This window comes from Mchenga conophoros, linkage group LG1 (assembly GCF_057382185.1).
Source record: "Mchenga conophoros isolate Kocher_MC1m ecotype Shallow Benthic linkage group LG1, M_conophoros_male_GT1.1, whole genome shotgun sequence".
NCBI classification, from domain to species: Eukaryota; Metazoa; Chordata; class Actinopteri; order Cichliformes; family Cichlidae; genus Mchenga; species Mchenga conophoros.
The window spans coordinates 25,476,683-25,492,052 of record NC_140526.1 but is presented as its reverse complement, the minus strand read 5'-3'; the positions used below and the strand labels follow the sequence as shown (position 1 = coordinate 25,492,052).

At 40.0% G+C, this 15,370-nt stretch overlaps 1 protein-coding gene across 2 annotated transcripts in view; it reads right to left on the bottom strand.

Annotated features, from left to right (window-relative positions):
- rasa3 (RAS p21 protein activator 3) overlaps positions 1 to 15,370 on the bottom strand; it is a 40,160-nt gene that overhangs the window by 6,170 nt on the left and 18,620 nt on the right. The window contains exons 5-19 of one of the 2 annotated variants that reach the window (XM_085271770.1): positions 13,367 to 13,443; positions 8,155 to 8,235; positions 7,959 to 8,031; positions 6,266 to 6,339; positions 6,059 to 6,163; positions 5,772 to 5,928; positions 5,527 to 5,675; positions 5,333 to 5,447; positions 5,159 to 5,233; positions 4,959 to 5,082; positions 4,473 to 4,579; positions 3,849 to 3,926; positions 3,634 to 3,711; positions 3,291 to 3,364; positions 2,492 to 2,551 (exon numbers count right to left, since the gene is read on the bottom strand). In XM_085271770.1, the coding sequence (XP_085127896.1) occupies positions 2,492 to 2,551; positions 3,291 to 3,364; positions 3,634 to 3,711; positions 3,849 to 3,926; positions 4,473 to 4,579; positions 4,959 to 5,082; positions 5,159 to 5,233; positions 5,333 to 5,447; positions 5,527 to 5,675; positions 5,772 to 5,928; positions 6,059 to 6,163; positions 6,266 to 6,339; positions 7,959 to 8,031; positions 8,155 to 8,235; positions 13,367 to 13,443 (1,427 nt within the window). The remainder of the gene's footprint in view (positions 1 to 2,491; positions 2,552 to 3,290; positions 3,365 to 3,633; positions 3,712 to 3,848; positions 3,927 to 4,472; positions 4,580 to 4,958; positions 5,083 to 5,158; positions 5,234 to 5,332; positions 5,448 to 5,526; positions 5,676 to 5,771; positions 5,929 to 6,058; positions 6,164 to 6,265; positions 6,340 to 7,958; positions 8,032 to 8,154; positions 8,236 to 13,366; positions 13,444 to 15,370) is intronic. The other variant, XM_085271780.1, reaches the window with a different exon arrangement.

The following is a 15,370-nucleotide window of genomic DNA, read 5'->3' as shown; positions in this document are numbered from 1 at the left end:
ATGTCTAGTAATGAATTTTAGCTGTTTGTTGTGTTTAACAACAAACTGTGTTTACTTATTTGCACTGTTAGCAAACAATTAAGTTATATTTAGCTATTTTGACTGTAAATTCATACTTTTAGTTAACAATTTCAACAACTAACCATATTTTTAGTTAATAATTTCTAACCATTTGGTCATAATTTAAGCTAACACCCAATTTAATAGCTGTTCATTATGTTTAGTGACCAATATTATCTTTTTGTTTCATGTTTATCCATACCATTAGCTAACAATTAATTTTTATTGAGCTAATTTTATAAAGTTATTGCAATTTTAAATCCGGTTTTAATTAACACTTTCATCATGAATCATTTTAGTCAAAATTTAACCATGATTCTATTTAACAGCTATTTAGTTTAGTACCAGTGTTTACCAAAAGCTGTGCTTGTTAATCTGTACCATTTAGCTAACAATTGACCTTTAGTTTAACTGTTTAGCATGCTTAACCATAAACTGTGGTAACTTCATATTGTTAGCTAGCGTTTAACTTAAACTGAGGCATTTTAACTGTAAAGCCATAGTTTTCGCTAACGATTTTAACTGCTAACCTTTTTTTTTTTAAACGAATCATTCCCAACCTTTTAGTTATAGATTTAGCTATGACTCTATTTACCAGCTACGTATTGTGTTTAGTGACCAGTGTTTGACTAGAAGCTGTGCTTGTTTAACCATATAATTAGCTGACAACTAACTTTTATTGAGCTAACTTCACTATAAATCAAATTTTTAGCTAACAATTTAAATTGCTAACCACATTTTTAACGACTGACTTGACTACCTTTTTAGTCATATTTTAGCTCACTCCATTCAACAGCTATTGATTATATTTAGTGACCAATTTTAACAGTTTTTCATGTTTAATTGGAAACTTTGCCTTTTTATCTGTAATGTTAAGTCAGAGTCTTACTCAGTTGTAGCTTGCTATTTTAACTGTAAATGCATATGTATAGCTAATAAATAAAATTGCTTAATCTTAATTTTGTCATATCCAAAGTTTCATCATTTTATAGCAGTATCCGGTTGTTCAGTCTGACGTCACTAGCCGTGTCTGGACCTAAACTCCGCTGCAGGTCCATATATCAATCGATCACTATGGCATTACTGAGAGTTGAAAAACTGTCTAAAGTCTTTCATCTTTAATAAAATGATCAGCGTTCTGCTCTACCAGGTGTAACAATTGAGTTTAACATCCAGGCATCCATGAAAACGGAATTTATGACATTTAACGGAGTTAGAAGTTAGCAGGGAGTTAGCTCGCTAGCTTCTAAATACAATATAGCATGTCCTGACTGCGGGGTTTTGGAAACAAATTAAAACGTACAGCTCTGCTATCACTTCCAACATAAATGAAGACAGAAAACTAAACAGCTAGCCCAACTGAAGTTGGGCTAGCTGGTATATAATGATGTGCTACGTGACCGCTAGCGACACAGCTATGTTAGCATAATATAAACAAGCTAACTTTTTTTCCACTCGATAAAAGTTACCGTGAGTGTTCTCGGTGGTCAGGAACAAATGTAATGGCATGGCAGGATGCTGTAAAAGGACCAAACTTCAGCCAGGAGAACAACTGAGATAATCCATCCATAATACGAGGTTAGTCATTCATATACTGCTGCATGGGCTGGGCTGTAGTTACATCCTAAGGTTTTAAAAACTGAGCTTAAATAAATGATTAGCGGTAATAAAAGCTGAGGGAGGTCAACAGTGATCACTGACTGTTTTAGGAGCTTTTTGAGATTAAATAGAAGAAAATACATAACATTAAACATGTTAACAACACAAAAGCCATATTAAACGCAGACTACTTTAGGCCCGGAAGTAGGATTCATCGCGTCATCACTGAACAACCGGATAGCATTTGCCAATTTATACTTTTTGCAATTATTTTAGCTAGCTATTTCCCCTTTTGACAATTACTTTGAATTATTTTTTACTATTTTACTATAAACTTTTAACTAAATGAAATATAAAATATAATTTTTGTTTTGTTTGTGTTTTAACTTTAATAAAATACACCCTCTCGTGACATACTGTACCCTTGGTTAACAATCACTGCAGTAACCCACCCCTGCGGTCACACTAAGCATGTCTGGCATTCGGAGGAACAACAAATTATGGCCATCAACACTGGTTACACTTCCTAAGTAAGCAGGCTTAAATGTGTACACTTTACTTTATACCATTACAGCCAGTGTATTCGTCGGTCTACTGCCATGTAAATGCAGAAAGATTAAAATCCAGAGCAGATAATAAGAGTTTCAGATAGTACAACAAGACAGACCACTTGTATACAGGTCAGATATAAAGTAAAGTGCAGCAGCATCTACCACAGCGCATGATGTTGGTGGGAGAAAAAAAAATACCCGGACTGATTTAGGTGGGGACACAGTGCACAAACAGTAGGGGGGTCTCAAGGGGCAAAGCCTTTATATAGAGAATCTCTTACCTGCCCTTCGTGCCTTTTGACCCCTTCCCATCAACCCTCTTTATAGTGAGTTTTACACTCCTACGCACAGTTGCAGAAACAAAAGAGGGTGGGGATGCTGGTGAGTGAATTGCTGGCACAACTAATGTCAAATGGAAACTCTCCTCCTCTTTAATGCCTCATTAGAAACATCAGAACAGCCAACGTGTCAGCACAAAAGAATCTGTTTACTACCTCAGATGGAGCTTTTCCGGAAATGTTTACTTTAAGGAGTCAGGTATGTAAAGGCTGAATCTGCTTCACTGTAACGCAAAGGTCTAGTCTGACAGTCAGATTAGGTTAGTTTTGCATAAAGACGGGAAATGGGGGATCAGACTTATCGGCTGCACATCCATGATGTGATCTCACGTTCCACCACACCCCAAAGACGGATTGAGATCCAGGGAGGGTGGAGGGCATTTTAATATAGTTTAATACAGTGAACCCATTGTCATGTTAAAGAAACTAATGATGATTTGAGCTTCATTACATGGTCAAATATGGGCAGCAGCCTCCAGCAGTCATCAGAAGATGGTCAGATCAATGTTTGATGTATTGTGTGTTTAGAGACGCTCTTTTGCATGCCTTGATGTTGCCGTTCCATTGGCTTAAATTAGTTCTTGATTAGATATTTGCTTTAATGGACAGTTAAACTGGTATACCTAATAAAGTGGCCACTGTGGATATGACCACCTATCTAACGAAGAAGAATCTCGGAGGAGAAGTATTGGAGCTGTTTATAGTCTGCATCATAAAAAGTTTTAGAAAGCAGGCTCCTTACCCCTCTTTGAGCATGATTGGCGTCTCAATGCTCTTTTGATCCCATTTTCCAGACGTGGAGATCAGATCCAAGAACTGTGGAGGTTAAGCGTAAGAAGGCCATCAATCAAAACGTTTATTGCTGTGGTAAAAGTCTGGGTCGGGCTCATGTGCCATCCCAGTTTTTTTATATCTGTAAAATGAATGCTTTCACCATTTTATTCACTCATTTATTATCTGTTCATCTGTGTTTATTCTACTTGTGACACGCAAGACTAAAAGACTATTTGATCGTGTGTGTGCTGACAGGCAAAAATTCACTGAATGCAAGAAACGTGAAAGAAAATCAAAGATCAAACACTCACATTCTTCACAGCGTCTGCATATTTCTGCTCGTTGAAGTAGTCGTAAAAAGCAGCCATGTAAGACTCTTTGAAATTGGCCTTGAAGGACACAAAAAAAAGTATGTAAAGAGACAAGAGGTCAGCATTTTTGAACACTTAGACTGAAATACAAAGGAAGTCCAGCTCAGAGACAGGAACGAAAACAGAAAAACTGCACGCTGAGCTGAGAAACTCACAGATTTTGACTTGGCAAGACTCCCCAGGGTCTGGATCGTCTTAGATATGAGGGTGAGGGTTCTCGAAGTGGCAGGGTCCTGAGGGCAGGAAAAGGCGAATAAAATAAAATTCTCAAGCAGGACCAGAGCACAAAAAAGTAAAGCAGGAATGTTTAAACTTGGTTAGCTCTGAATCATGAAATAATTGCCAAAAAAAATATTTTGTTCTTTATTAAACTTTTATTACATTAATAAAAATGAATAATATTTGCTACATCTGGCTCATAAATATAAATAAATATGGCAAATAATAAATCTGTCAGCACAAATAAAAGTGTAAAGCTCCAGAAAAAGATCTGGTATCTCACTGCAAACCTTTCTGTGTTTTAATTGTTATTGTTTATCTACAACTTAGTTATTTTTGTGTACTATAAAGGCAGTGGTGGAGGTCTTTATTAGTAGGAAAGGCTGTAAAAACTATTAAAAAAAAACACAGTTAAAAGGTCCAAATCCATGCCTCCCCTTCCCATTTTCCAAAGCCGTCCAGTGGGTCAGACTGGGGTCTTTGCTGGACCGATTCTGGCCCCCAGGCCTTATTTATGACACCCCTGCACTAGGCGTTAAAGGGTTAACCATCAAACTCACCGGATGGTGCGGTCGTAGATGGAACAGGTTTGGAGAGAGGATGGCTGGAGCGAAAAAACGGAGGAAGATGAAACTGCTCACTGCTGTGTATCGGACGTCTTGGTCAACTAGAGAGCAGAAAACAGAAAGTTTTGATTAGACCTGTTCTGAAAGTCCACAACTTCACAAAAACAGGACTGATGCAGGATATCCACACAAAGAAAACATGTAAAAGCTTCTTCGTTCTGAATGAATGCAGTGCCATGTAATGGCCAACAGGAGGCAGCACAGTATAAGAGACACAGTTCATAATGTGTTACAGATGACCTTAAGGGTTGTAAAGGAGGTTTAAGTGTTTAACAGAGCATAAAAAGCCTTTCTGTTTCTGAGTGAATAGAAAAAAAAAGTGTCCTTGGACATCTTGCACATCCTTTACCATCCTTTATTTCCTGTTTCATATTAGCAGCTTTTTTCATCCCCCTCTAAGCCATTCATTCTCCAGGTTACCTTGGAAACGAGTGGCAGCAGACTCTCGCAGAGAGAAGAAGATATCACACATGACGGTGGGACAGCGAACACCAGAGGTTGTGATAACGTTGAAGATGCGGTCTACATAGTGACGAAGGTTTTCCTGAGGTGTGAAGAGCAGGAGTCAGAAAACACGCACCGGCACAAACTAACAGACTTCTTTGGTTTCTCCTTCTTACCCTGTTCGTCTCCAGGTTTTCTGACTCTTTGAGCTTGACGGGGTCGATTTCACAGGGCTTGTGTTCAGTGCAGATCTGTGGCGAGTTAGAAAAGCGTGCGATTATTATTTCATGAGAGATTTTTCAAACGTAACTCGGGGAAATGAAAAACGTGTTGACATCAAAGTGTCACACCTCATCTATAATTGGCTTGAGCGTGACTTGGAGATAGTGCATTCCTGCCAGCTTCATGGTCTCATCGATGCACTTAGAAGTCAGCGAGTTTCCCCTGAAAATGGTGTTTGGATCCCTGCGAAAAGAACAAAAAAGTGAGAATTTGGAGTGAAAACAAACAAATACTGGTCTAAAAGTTGTAATGAGTCACTCACTGTGTGCGGTTAATTTCAGCATGAGCAATGGCGCTGATGAAAGGCACTATTTTGCCGTAATGAAGAAAGAGACGCACGAGAGGGATGGCGGCTTCTTGCTTCTCTCGACACACCTCCCCGAGAGTATGAGCTGTGGACGCTGAAACGGGCTGAACACAGAGGAGGGGGGTTGAGAAACGGCGGTTAGCAGCACGATTAACAGTACTTGAGTGGGGGGGAGGGGTTAGCAGAGCAGGTGCACACACCTCGACATTAGCGGAGTGCAGCAGCAGATCTCTGAGCGGAGTGTAGTGTTCGGAGGGGAAGACGTGGTCCTCGGTGTAAACGATGTTCAGACGCAGAGAGCCGAGCTCATCAACCTTCACAGACTTCCCCCCGTTCTCCCTGGGCTGCAGAAAGTACCTGCACAGGAAAAAGTGTCGTTTTATAACATCTTTAAAACTAGACTGGATTAAAAACGGACAGTTGTAACATGTAATCCTAAAGCGAGGACTGGGTGGAGGGTGGAATGTGTGCCCTGTTTTTTTCTCACCATGCGTCGTGTACTCCGGCCTGACCCAGGACCCGCAGGGGCACACGCACACCTCCCAGAAACTCATCCCCAAACTTCAGATTGCTGGCGTTCCACAGGTCCACCCTGAACACAAAGAGCATGGAACCGATCAAACACCAGAGAGGCTTGACGCCATGCCAAGTTCAGCGCTGATCCCGGCACAGACAAGACAGCAAACTGACTCACCTCAGCGCCAGTTTGTCAACATCCTCCTCTTCAACGTCAAACTGCCGCTTTGTGTAGCTCAATGGCCGCGTTACCTAGAAATGGAGAAAGTTTCAATTTGTTTACATCCTATTTAAAAAAAACGATTTCAAATCATTTTGGGTGCAAAAGAGGATCTCGCTCACGCTGGTTTGGGGCAGTAAGAAAAGACATTTTGAAGCAATGAAACAAAAAATCTGATCACATGACAGAAATATGATGGATGGGCTATGTTAGAGCGAGGGGGGAGGTGCTGCCAGCTGAAAGCATGACAGGCAATGCACAGTTGTGTTCATGTGGTGGTTAGGAATAAATAGGACGTTCTTGTCGGCTAGAAATCAATGGGCCAGATTGTTTGGTTTGTCTGAATCAATCACAGTCTTGTCCTGCTGTCTGCTGGTGCTGCAACGAGGAGGCCACGGCAGAGTAAGTTCCTCAGCGAGAAGGAGGAGCAAACACAAAAATGTCAGAGTGAGCGAGGGTTAACGGGGTCAGTGTGATAGGGGGTGTATGAAAAATATCTTTACATATAAGCTAATGCAAAGAGAGTGTTTTTTTTTCCAAAGAACATTTTTCTAATTTGTTCACATGTAACGTTGCTAAGCTGTGCTGCCATGTTTTTTTTCTATCTAAAAAAAGCTTTTTTCCTCTTGGATCATTGCAACGCTCTGACCTTGGGGTGAATTTGCTGGGACGTCCACTCTTATAAAGATCGTGGCATTGTGCAAACATAGATTTTCCAGAAAGGCAAACAGCTAAAACTTCTGCTTTTAAAGAGGTGATCACACTTGCTGATGATCAGTTAATCAGTGGATTTAATTAACGGCACCTTGATGATACTGACCGAGAAGTAAGGTTGTACTTAGTCTTTCACATGAGTGCACGAAATCCCGTGAAAACTTTCTGTTTCACATGACTGTAGCTTGTTGATACTAACTATACATTAGCTTGTTAGCATTTGTTTATTAGCCACGCTTGTTTTTGTAAAAGTTACAATGTCTGCTTTATTTCTACAATTAGTAATCACAGCTCAAACCCCCCCGCCCCCAATTATTTATCTTATGCCTCCCCTCAGTTCCTGTCTTTTTAATGCCTCGCTGCCTGAAAGCCCACTTTGGAAGCAAACCTGCTCCTAAACTTCCAGCAAACATGCCCGAGTGAGCTAACAGGATATTATGTCAAAAACAGAGTGATAGCAAACACCTGGCATTGCCACACTGCCCCAAAGCCTTGGAGTCAATAGCTATGAGGGCTCTACGTAGTTATGCTCTTCATACAGACCACAATTTACTATCTTAGATTCTAAAAATCAATAATTCAGCTCGTGTTTAATGTATGTGAAGCCTGTGCAAATACCACTGCTCATTCAGTGGGAGGAACATATGAGGTTCGAGGTTTTTCACTAGCCATGAAAACCTCTAACTTGATACAAAAATGAGGTGTTGTTCACGAATAGTTATCAGTAATTTGGGAATAACCCCTCCCCAAGTAAAACACAACAGTTTAACTCATCAATAACCTCGTTCAAGTGTAATAAAGAGAATTATAAGGTCAATGGCCTTTCAGAGGAACTGGGATTGTGAATCAGGCCACATTTTACATGAAACTGGAAAATTGACAATTACACTTATTTGTATTGTTAATATATATATTTTTTCATTTCTTGACACACTACCTCAAAATAGAAAACCTCCTCAAACTGTGGATTGTTGGTTTTTCTCTTCACCTTAGTCTTCTTGGCTTCTGACCTGAGCGGTAAAGAAAAGCAGATGGAGATAAATCATCCACATCCATGTATATTCAAAGCTAAACGTGATAAAGTTGTACATGCTGACTTCTAAAATCACACTTAATTGTGTAAGATCTCACACCTTGAAGGACCTAGCAAGGACACGGCAGCGTAGGGGTCACATTGGCCGTTGACAATCGGAAGACCTTGGCACTCCAGTACTCTGCAGAAACAGACGAAGTGAACATCAGCGAATGAGCACACACACACACACACACACACACACACACACACACACACACACACACACACACACACACACACACACACATCATAGTCCTACAAGTTGTGTCACAATAACAGCTGTAAAAACCCAGATGTTCTTTACAATATACTAATTATTTTAAGTTCAGGTGTTCTAATCTCCAATCCTTAATAAAAGAGGAGTTGGCTCAACTGTTTCCTTCATTTAAAAATAGCAGCAAAAGAAAAAAAAGGTGAAGGATGAAGAGATCGCCAAATACCAATGGTAAAACAAAACCGTCTGAATATACTCCTGGAGGACTCTTAAAGCCCCATTACACTTTACATAATCAGTTAATGATATTACTCGTAATAGGGTCATGAGTACTGTCAAGATCATTGAGAGCTGACACCCAATCTCCCAGCCCTGCACACCCAGTAAGAGCCTCAGACCTCTAGTCAACCCGCCTATAGGATAAGAACAAAAAAGAAGCTATTATCAACACAGAAATAATTGCTATTGTGCACGTAGCATCCGACCACATATGCAAGTTTCTGTGGAGGTAAACAACCAGCAAACAACCTGCATGCAAAAAGTAGATGACTGTGCTTTTGTGATTATTTGAGTTTATTCTGGAGGTTCTCAGTATCTTAGTGCTAAAAAAAAGACTCAATACAGCTCAAAATTCATTTAAGAATCAATTTTTTCTAATTTGAAGACATTAAAGAAATTTACCTGAATACACCTGCATATACTTTTTGAGATAATTGGTGACATCTGAAGCCTTTGTGAGAATTTAAGGATGTTTTTCCTGCTGGTCAGGCTAAATACAGTTTAACCCATGATTAATGTCTTTAAATCACTCCTGTGCCTTTCCTGGAGAAAACGTCCATTCAGCTTTACCCACGGACTATTTAACAACAGACAATGTGTCACCACTTCCTGTCATTGTGCAAAGAAAAAGCGAGGCCAACACATCTCAGAAATGGGTGCTGACATCTTGGGCTGGTGATGTCATTTGAAACAAGAGTTTTCTGGGCATACACGTTCCCTGTAGACTTGTTTTGCTCTTAGCTTGGTTTGCACCAGCGCAAAGTGGCGACTTCAGGTCCACCTGTCAAGAATGTGTGGCTTTACCAGGTTGAAAAAAAATCCCTCAACATCTTAAAATAATACAAAACCAATTACATACATGAATAAAACTATTCTTTTTAAAAAAAATTCCAATCATTGCCATCATTCTGTGTGAACGTTTCATTTAGAAAAATAGTTTGAATGCCAGCAGCTGGCACACAGTGACCATCGAGGCATTCTGGAACAAATCCCCCACCGGGCTGTGCTGAGAAACACATGAAAAAAAAAAAGATGTAAGAAAGTAATTCCCTCTGAGCTGTTTGGCAAGTGCCTGTGCCAGTTTTAAATCCAGCGCCATTCAGCAACTACAGTCACGACCCAAGCGTCACTTGTGAGAAGTTACAGGAAAATAAGATCACATTAAAACCATCAAAACTGTATCTTTAGGGAAATAGACAAAGATTTAGTTTAGAGGAAACTAAACACAGGAAGGCTTTTGGTCCATAAGTGACACCCAAGAATTGTGATTTTTCTAAAAAATATGACATTTATTTCACTTCTTTCATTATAAATAAACACACTGCATTTTAAAGTAGATAATATAAAGATTGTTTACACTTTATAGTATAAAAATCTATGATTGCCACATTTTATTAAGTTATTGACATCTTGCATATTCTAATTTCTCCCCTATGGTATAATGTAAGTATATTTTTCATCTTATTTGTGTGACGTGGACAGTTTATATGCTACAAAAAGCAAGCTGTTAAAAAGTTCCCTTTTAAAGCACAAAGAACTAAAAACTAACCGAACGCTGGCTGAGTACACTAAAAAAAAGGTCAGGACGAAGCGGTAAAATGATGTTTCAGAGTGATTCACTGTAATCTATGTCTACGTGTCACCGCTGTCCTCCTACCCCATGACATCATGCTGTAAGGAGATTAGCATCCAAACAGGACACCCAGCGGGACGAATCACTTCCTGTGTGTCACCACTTGTGATGCACCACTAGTCACAACACATGATGAACCACACGGCAAATCACAGAAGCGCTGCCCGCAATTGAATAGACACACATGTATGCACACAGATGCGCGTGCACACGCAGGTCCCCTAATAAGGAATAAGAAGTGGGCTGGGTTAAGCATCACTAATGCCAGAGCACTTCCTGGCCAGTAAGCTTGTTTATATAACCCTTGTTTGGCCTACAATCCTGGCCCCACGCTACCTCATCACTGCTGTGAGCTCTGGCATGCCAGACAGCGGTGGAGATCCGGACTTTTTTTTGGTTGTTTTAGTCCACATTACTCATATTAGGTTAATGTGCTTCACCGCTGCACCCATGCTTCCTGTCAAAAACAATATCACTCAAATAAAAGAGAAACTAATTACATCACAGCCCAGACAAATAGAGTGGATGTGATTATGAGTCAGTGTCTCTGATGGCTACACCACTGCGATATATGAGAGCAGGGACGTTATAAGGCACTTGTTATCTCCTGATGTCCCCCATGGTTTTACACGACCAGCTCCAATCTGCCTGTCAGTGTCTCGAGTCATCAGTTTTCTCAGCATTTTGTTTACCTGTCTGTTTCCAAACAGGGCCCACAAGGAGCCTGCATGAACTCTGATACACTGCCTCAGGGGACTCTGAGTCAGTGATATTTGCGGTTGCAAGCTGAGAGAAAAAAGAAAGAGAAATGGGGAAAAGAAATACTGAAGGTGGAAATTAGAAACAAGCGAGCACTACAAACCGTTACTGATCCCTAAAGGCTCGAGGCTACATGTAGCACTACATGTAGATATTACTGAGAGGTCAGATTGAGGCATCTAGAATACAGCAGTCAAGATCGACTAGGGACAAGCTAGAGACATAAGCAGTACGCTAAAGTTGGAACAATTTGTGAAGGCAAATTTTAATTCATATTTGCGCCTTTAGACTGAAGCCGTGAAGGATCATAGATATGTTTTATCACCTGAAAATGGGTCTTTTTAAAAATAAGTTTGTCCTACAGTGGCCACCGTAGCTAGGGTTATGCACTTGAATTAAGTGGGGTAAAAAACAGAATTCGGTTAACTGAATCTGCAATCTACTGACATCTAGTGGTGAGATTTTCCCCACTGTACCTTTAAGTCTAGCAATAACCTCTGGGACTAAAAAGTGTCAAAAACTGCAGTTCCTCTAATCACCACTTGAGGCTGAGTCCCACATTGAAATGTCAACTCTACATTAATATACTTGTATCTCAATACTTAATAGTATGTATTAAGCATGTATTAAGATGCATTTTTATAGCCCGATATTAAAACACAAAAAAAAGATTTTATTGTCTCAGTGCAAATGTTCCCCACTCATAAATACAGTGGGAATTTATTCTTATAACTCTCAAGTCTAAATATTGTTATCTAGACAGCTGTTAAGTCTTAGAGTTAAGGGCATAGTCCGTTTGACTGACAGGCAGCTTCCAGTTACTCCAGTCACGCTTGACCTCTCGGTTTGTGGTGTTGGTGCCTTTTGGAGCATTTATAATTAAATTACCTGACAAATGATATGGTTCGCTGTGTAGCTAATTATGACATGTTGTGAGGTTGGTTCTGGCTTGGCATTAATTAGCTGGTATCTGTTTCTGTGAAACCGACCTGCAGAGTGTACAGATACAGCTTACCAAACAAGCTTGTTTTTACTAGCTTATACGTCAACTCACCAACCTCTAGTTATTAAAAAAGTACACAAAATTAACATGCTGACACTGAGGCATTAAAATGCAGAGTTCAGAAACCAATGCATGATGTCATGGTGGCTATGTCTGTTTTTATATCCTACTTTCAGCTTTCAGCTCTACCTAATTCACAAGGACTTGCCACTGTTACATTTTTACACACTATGTCCTTCCTGATACAACTCCCAAGGGATTTGTGTCCCCTAGAGTCAAACTCAGGGCTATGGAGCCACTCTGTCTGACTTCATATAAATTCAGACAAGATAAGAAGAGATCTTAACTCTGGGAATACTCTAAAGTAATAAGACTAAAAACTTTGAAGCCTTCTTCTTATTTTGTTTATACTTTTGCAGTAATTTTAATAAAACGTAATACAGCCTGCTGCTTCTGCTTCTTTTTTTGGGTGATAGTGGTTTCTTAAAATAGTTTAAACACCACTTGAATTGAGGAATTCATTCAGTATAAATCAGCAGGCTACACACTTACTTCATAGTTGTAGTCCTAAACCCTCGGGGGGTGTGGAGTTCAATCAGAAACATATCTGACTTTGTGTTTGAGGTATTCTGCTGTAAAATGAGTACTAACGTCTGCCAGCATGTCATGTTTTTCCCTTTGAGAGATGGGAAGGGGGTTTAAATTGATATAACCATCATCTGTGTTTTTGTGATTTATGGAAACTGAAACTAGCTATGTACTTGCTTTTAAAAAAAAGCCCCCTGTGTGTAGCATCAAACAAAAACTACACAAGACAACAACGTGCTTAAAATGTAACTCTTAGTAAAAAACCCACACGGGACTCAACTCTGAAGACGTGAATGAAGCTGGGTCTCCAGTTTACAACACTTTAACGGTAAATTAATAATGGCTAAGACTTTTTTGCTTAATGGACAAGGCTCTCCCCGTCTCTGCCGTACACGTGTCTTTCTAGAGAAATCTGACTAGATGACCTGCTGCTTTCCACTCTAAGCTCCTTACCCACGATGTGCACTGGGAACAGAGCCACGCTGGCTCGTCATCAGCCTGTACTGCTACACGCTACAAAGGCTGAAAAACCAACAAGCGCACACAGTCGTAAGCGTAATAATTCATCCATGAGCATAATTATCATTATTCATCGCTTAAGTTTACCAGTCACATGTGAATACAGTCACATTTTCAAACAACAAAGGGCCATGTACAAAAAAAGTCTCTTTGTCACCGCCTGTTAGCACCATAGTGGTACAAAGAAAGATGGTATGGCAATGCGGGTAAAAAATGTACATTAAATCCAAGCATTTTTTGCGTGTTTACGTGTTTGTGTGTATGAGTGGCCTCACCGTGTGGCCAGTTTATGGCTGATGACGCCACTGTCCGTGATGACTTCACTCAGACGAAGCTCCAGGTGCACTTTTCCCTGCATGACACAAAAACAGAGACACCTGTTATTAGCCCATTGTTTGTCCACTGAGAACACAGCATAAAATTCAGCCCTCTGCAGATTTTTACCCTGAGGTGTGTACAGGAAATACAGTTGGTTTGTGTAACAAGACAAATTTCTGCTAAATCTGAAACTGAAACCGACATGCAATCTGGTGCAAACTTGGTGTTTCTTAATCTTATCTAAGGCGTGAAACAGTTTCTCAGAATAGGACCGATCCATGGAGAGGGAGTTTCATTCAACACACACAGAAATACGGAGTAATTTATCTCTAATAAATCCCCACACAAAACAAAAACACACAATCATGAACAAGTGGAATTCCTTCAGTAACAGAGACACTGTGAAAATAGCTGAGCCTGAACATCATGCTGAAGTTATTCTTCCTCTGAAGTGATTGGATTAATGACATGATGACAGTGCAGCGATGCAGCTGTCTAGAAAAACTCCATTAATTAACAGCATCAGTATGCAAACCTACAGGCGTTGGCTCTTTCTGCACGATTCAAGCTGAGAGAACAAACACACGCACACTTTACACACACATGTGCACACAGGCAAAACAATGTGTCCTCTATTGAAAAGAGAAGAGAGACACTCTATCTTCCTACTTCATCTGATCCATCACATTCACTTTTCTCTCTCTTGTCTCATTCTCTCACACATCCTTCCTCTCCCCAGCTCCTCGCATGAATGTCTCTCTGTTTCAGACCACTGCTCTAGGGCTACACACACCCATCTGTCTGCAGATGTTACTGTTCACTGTTCACTGTGTCTCACACTCTGTGTGTGCATGTGTGTGGGTGAGTGACACTGCTGAATAGTGAATAGTAGAGAATACTGCACATGTAATAAATAAGTATGGTGGACAAGTGCTATAAAACGAAATCTGTACATATCATAACAACAAGTTGAAGACCCTACAATATTAAAACGAAAGAAACCCCAACAATCACACAACCCCTCTGCGAGCAAGCACTTGGTAAATGTGGGAAGGAAAAACTCCCTTTTAACAGGAAGTAACCTCCAGCAGAACCAAGCTCAAAGAGAGTCATCTGCCGCGACTGGCTGTGAGCGAGGGGAAAGAGGACAAAGCAACTGACAGACACATCAGTGGTAACAGAGAGACTGCAAACAGTGCTACACTGAACATTAAAACGACCCTTTCATACAGCGCTGTCCTTTAATCTTCCCGCAAACACTTCTTTTATCTTTGTCATACAAGATGAGTCAATGAAAACAAAAACCTGCAGTCCAAACATAAGCTCTCACATCTGTCAATCAGCTGACATTTAGCCATTAATTTCATTCATTCATGGCAAATAGAGAGCATAGAGTAATATTATAAAAGCTGCACGTTAACTCTTAGAGGTGAACAAATGTTTTTTATATAGACACAGAGACGCAGGTGACTTTGACCCTCCAGTCTCAAATGTTTCAGGTGCACACACAGTCTGTTTGTTTGGGTTCTGCCCCAATTCAGACACAAACACACAGATGCACTACATCTATACATGGTGGAGGGAAGGTGTAATATTTAAAAGTTTTGATATGAGTACATTTAAAACACTTGTATTTCCGTACCAAAACAGTGCTGTTTAGTACCTTATCTTCAGGAATATGATTTTTAAGCAGGGCCCTTTTCCCTTAAACCAAACAGCTTATTAAAAGAGGATTTACTGTATGAATAAGTAAAGTGACACAAGTTCTTAACATTAGGTACCCTAATTGATATTAGATTAAGGACAGACCTAAGCTAGTGTTTGCCACTATAGCTCACAGGCAACCCATGTATCAAAAACTAGTGTCTGCTAATGTTGGCTAAAGGCAACTAATATTAGCTGAGGTGCCACTATAGCTCACCGGGTTGATCAGGTGACCCATGTACTGAAGGCTAATGTTT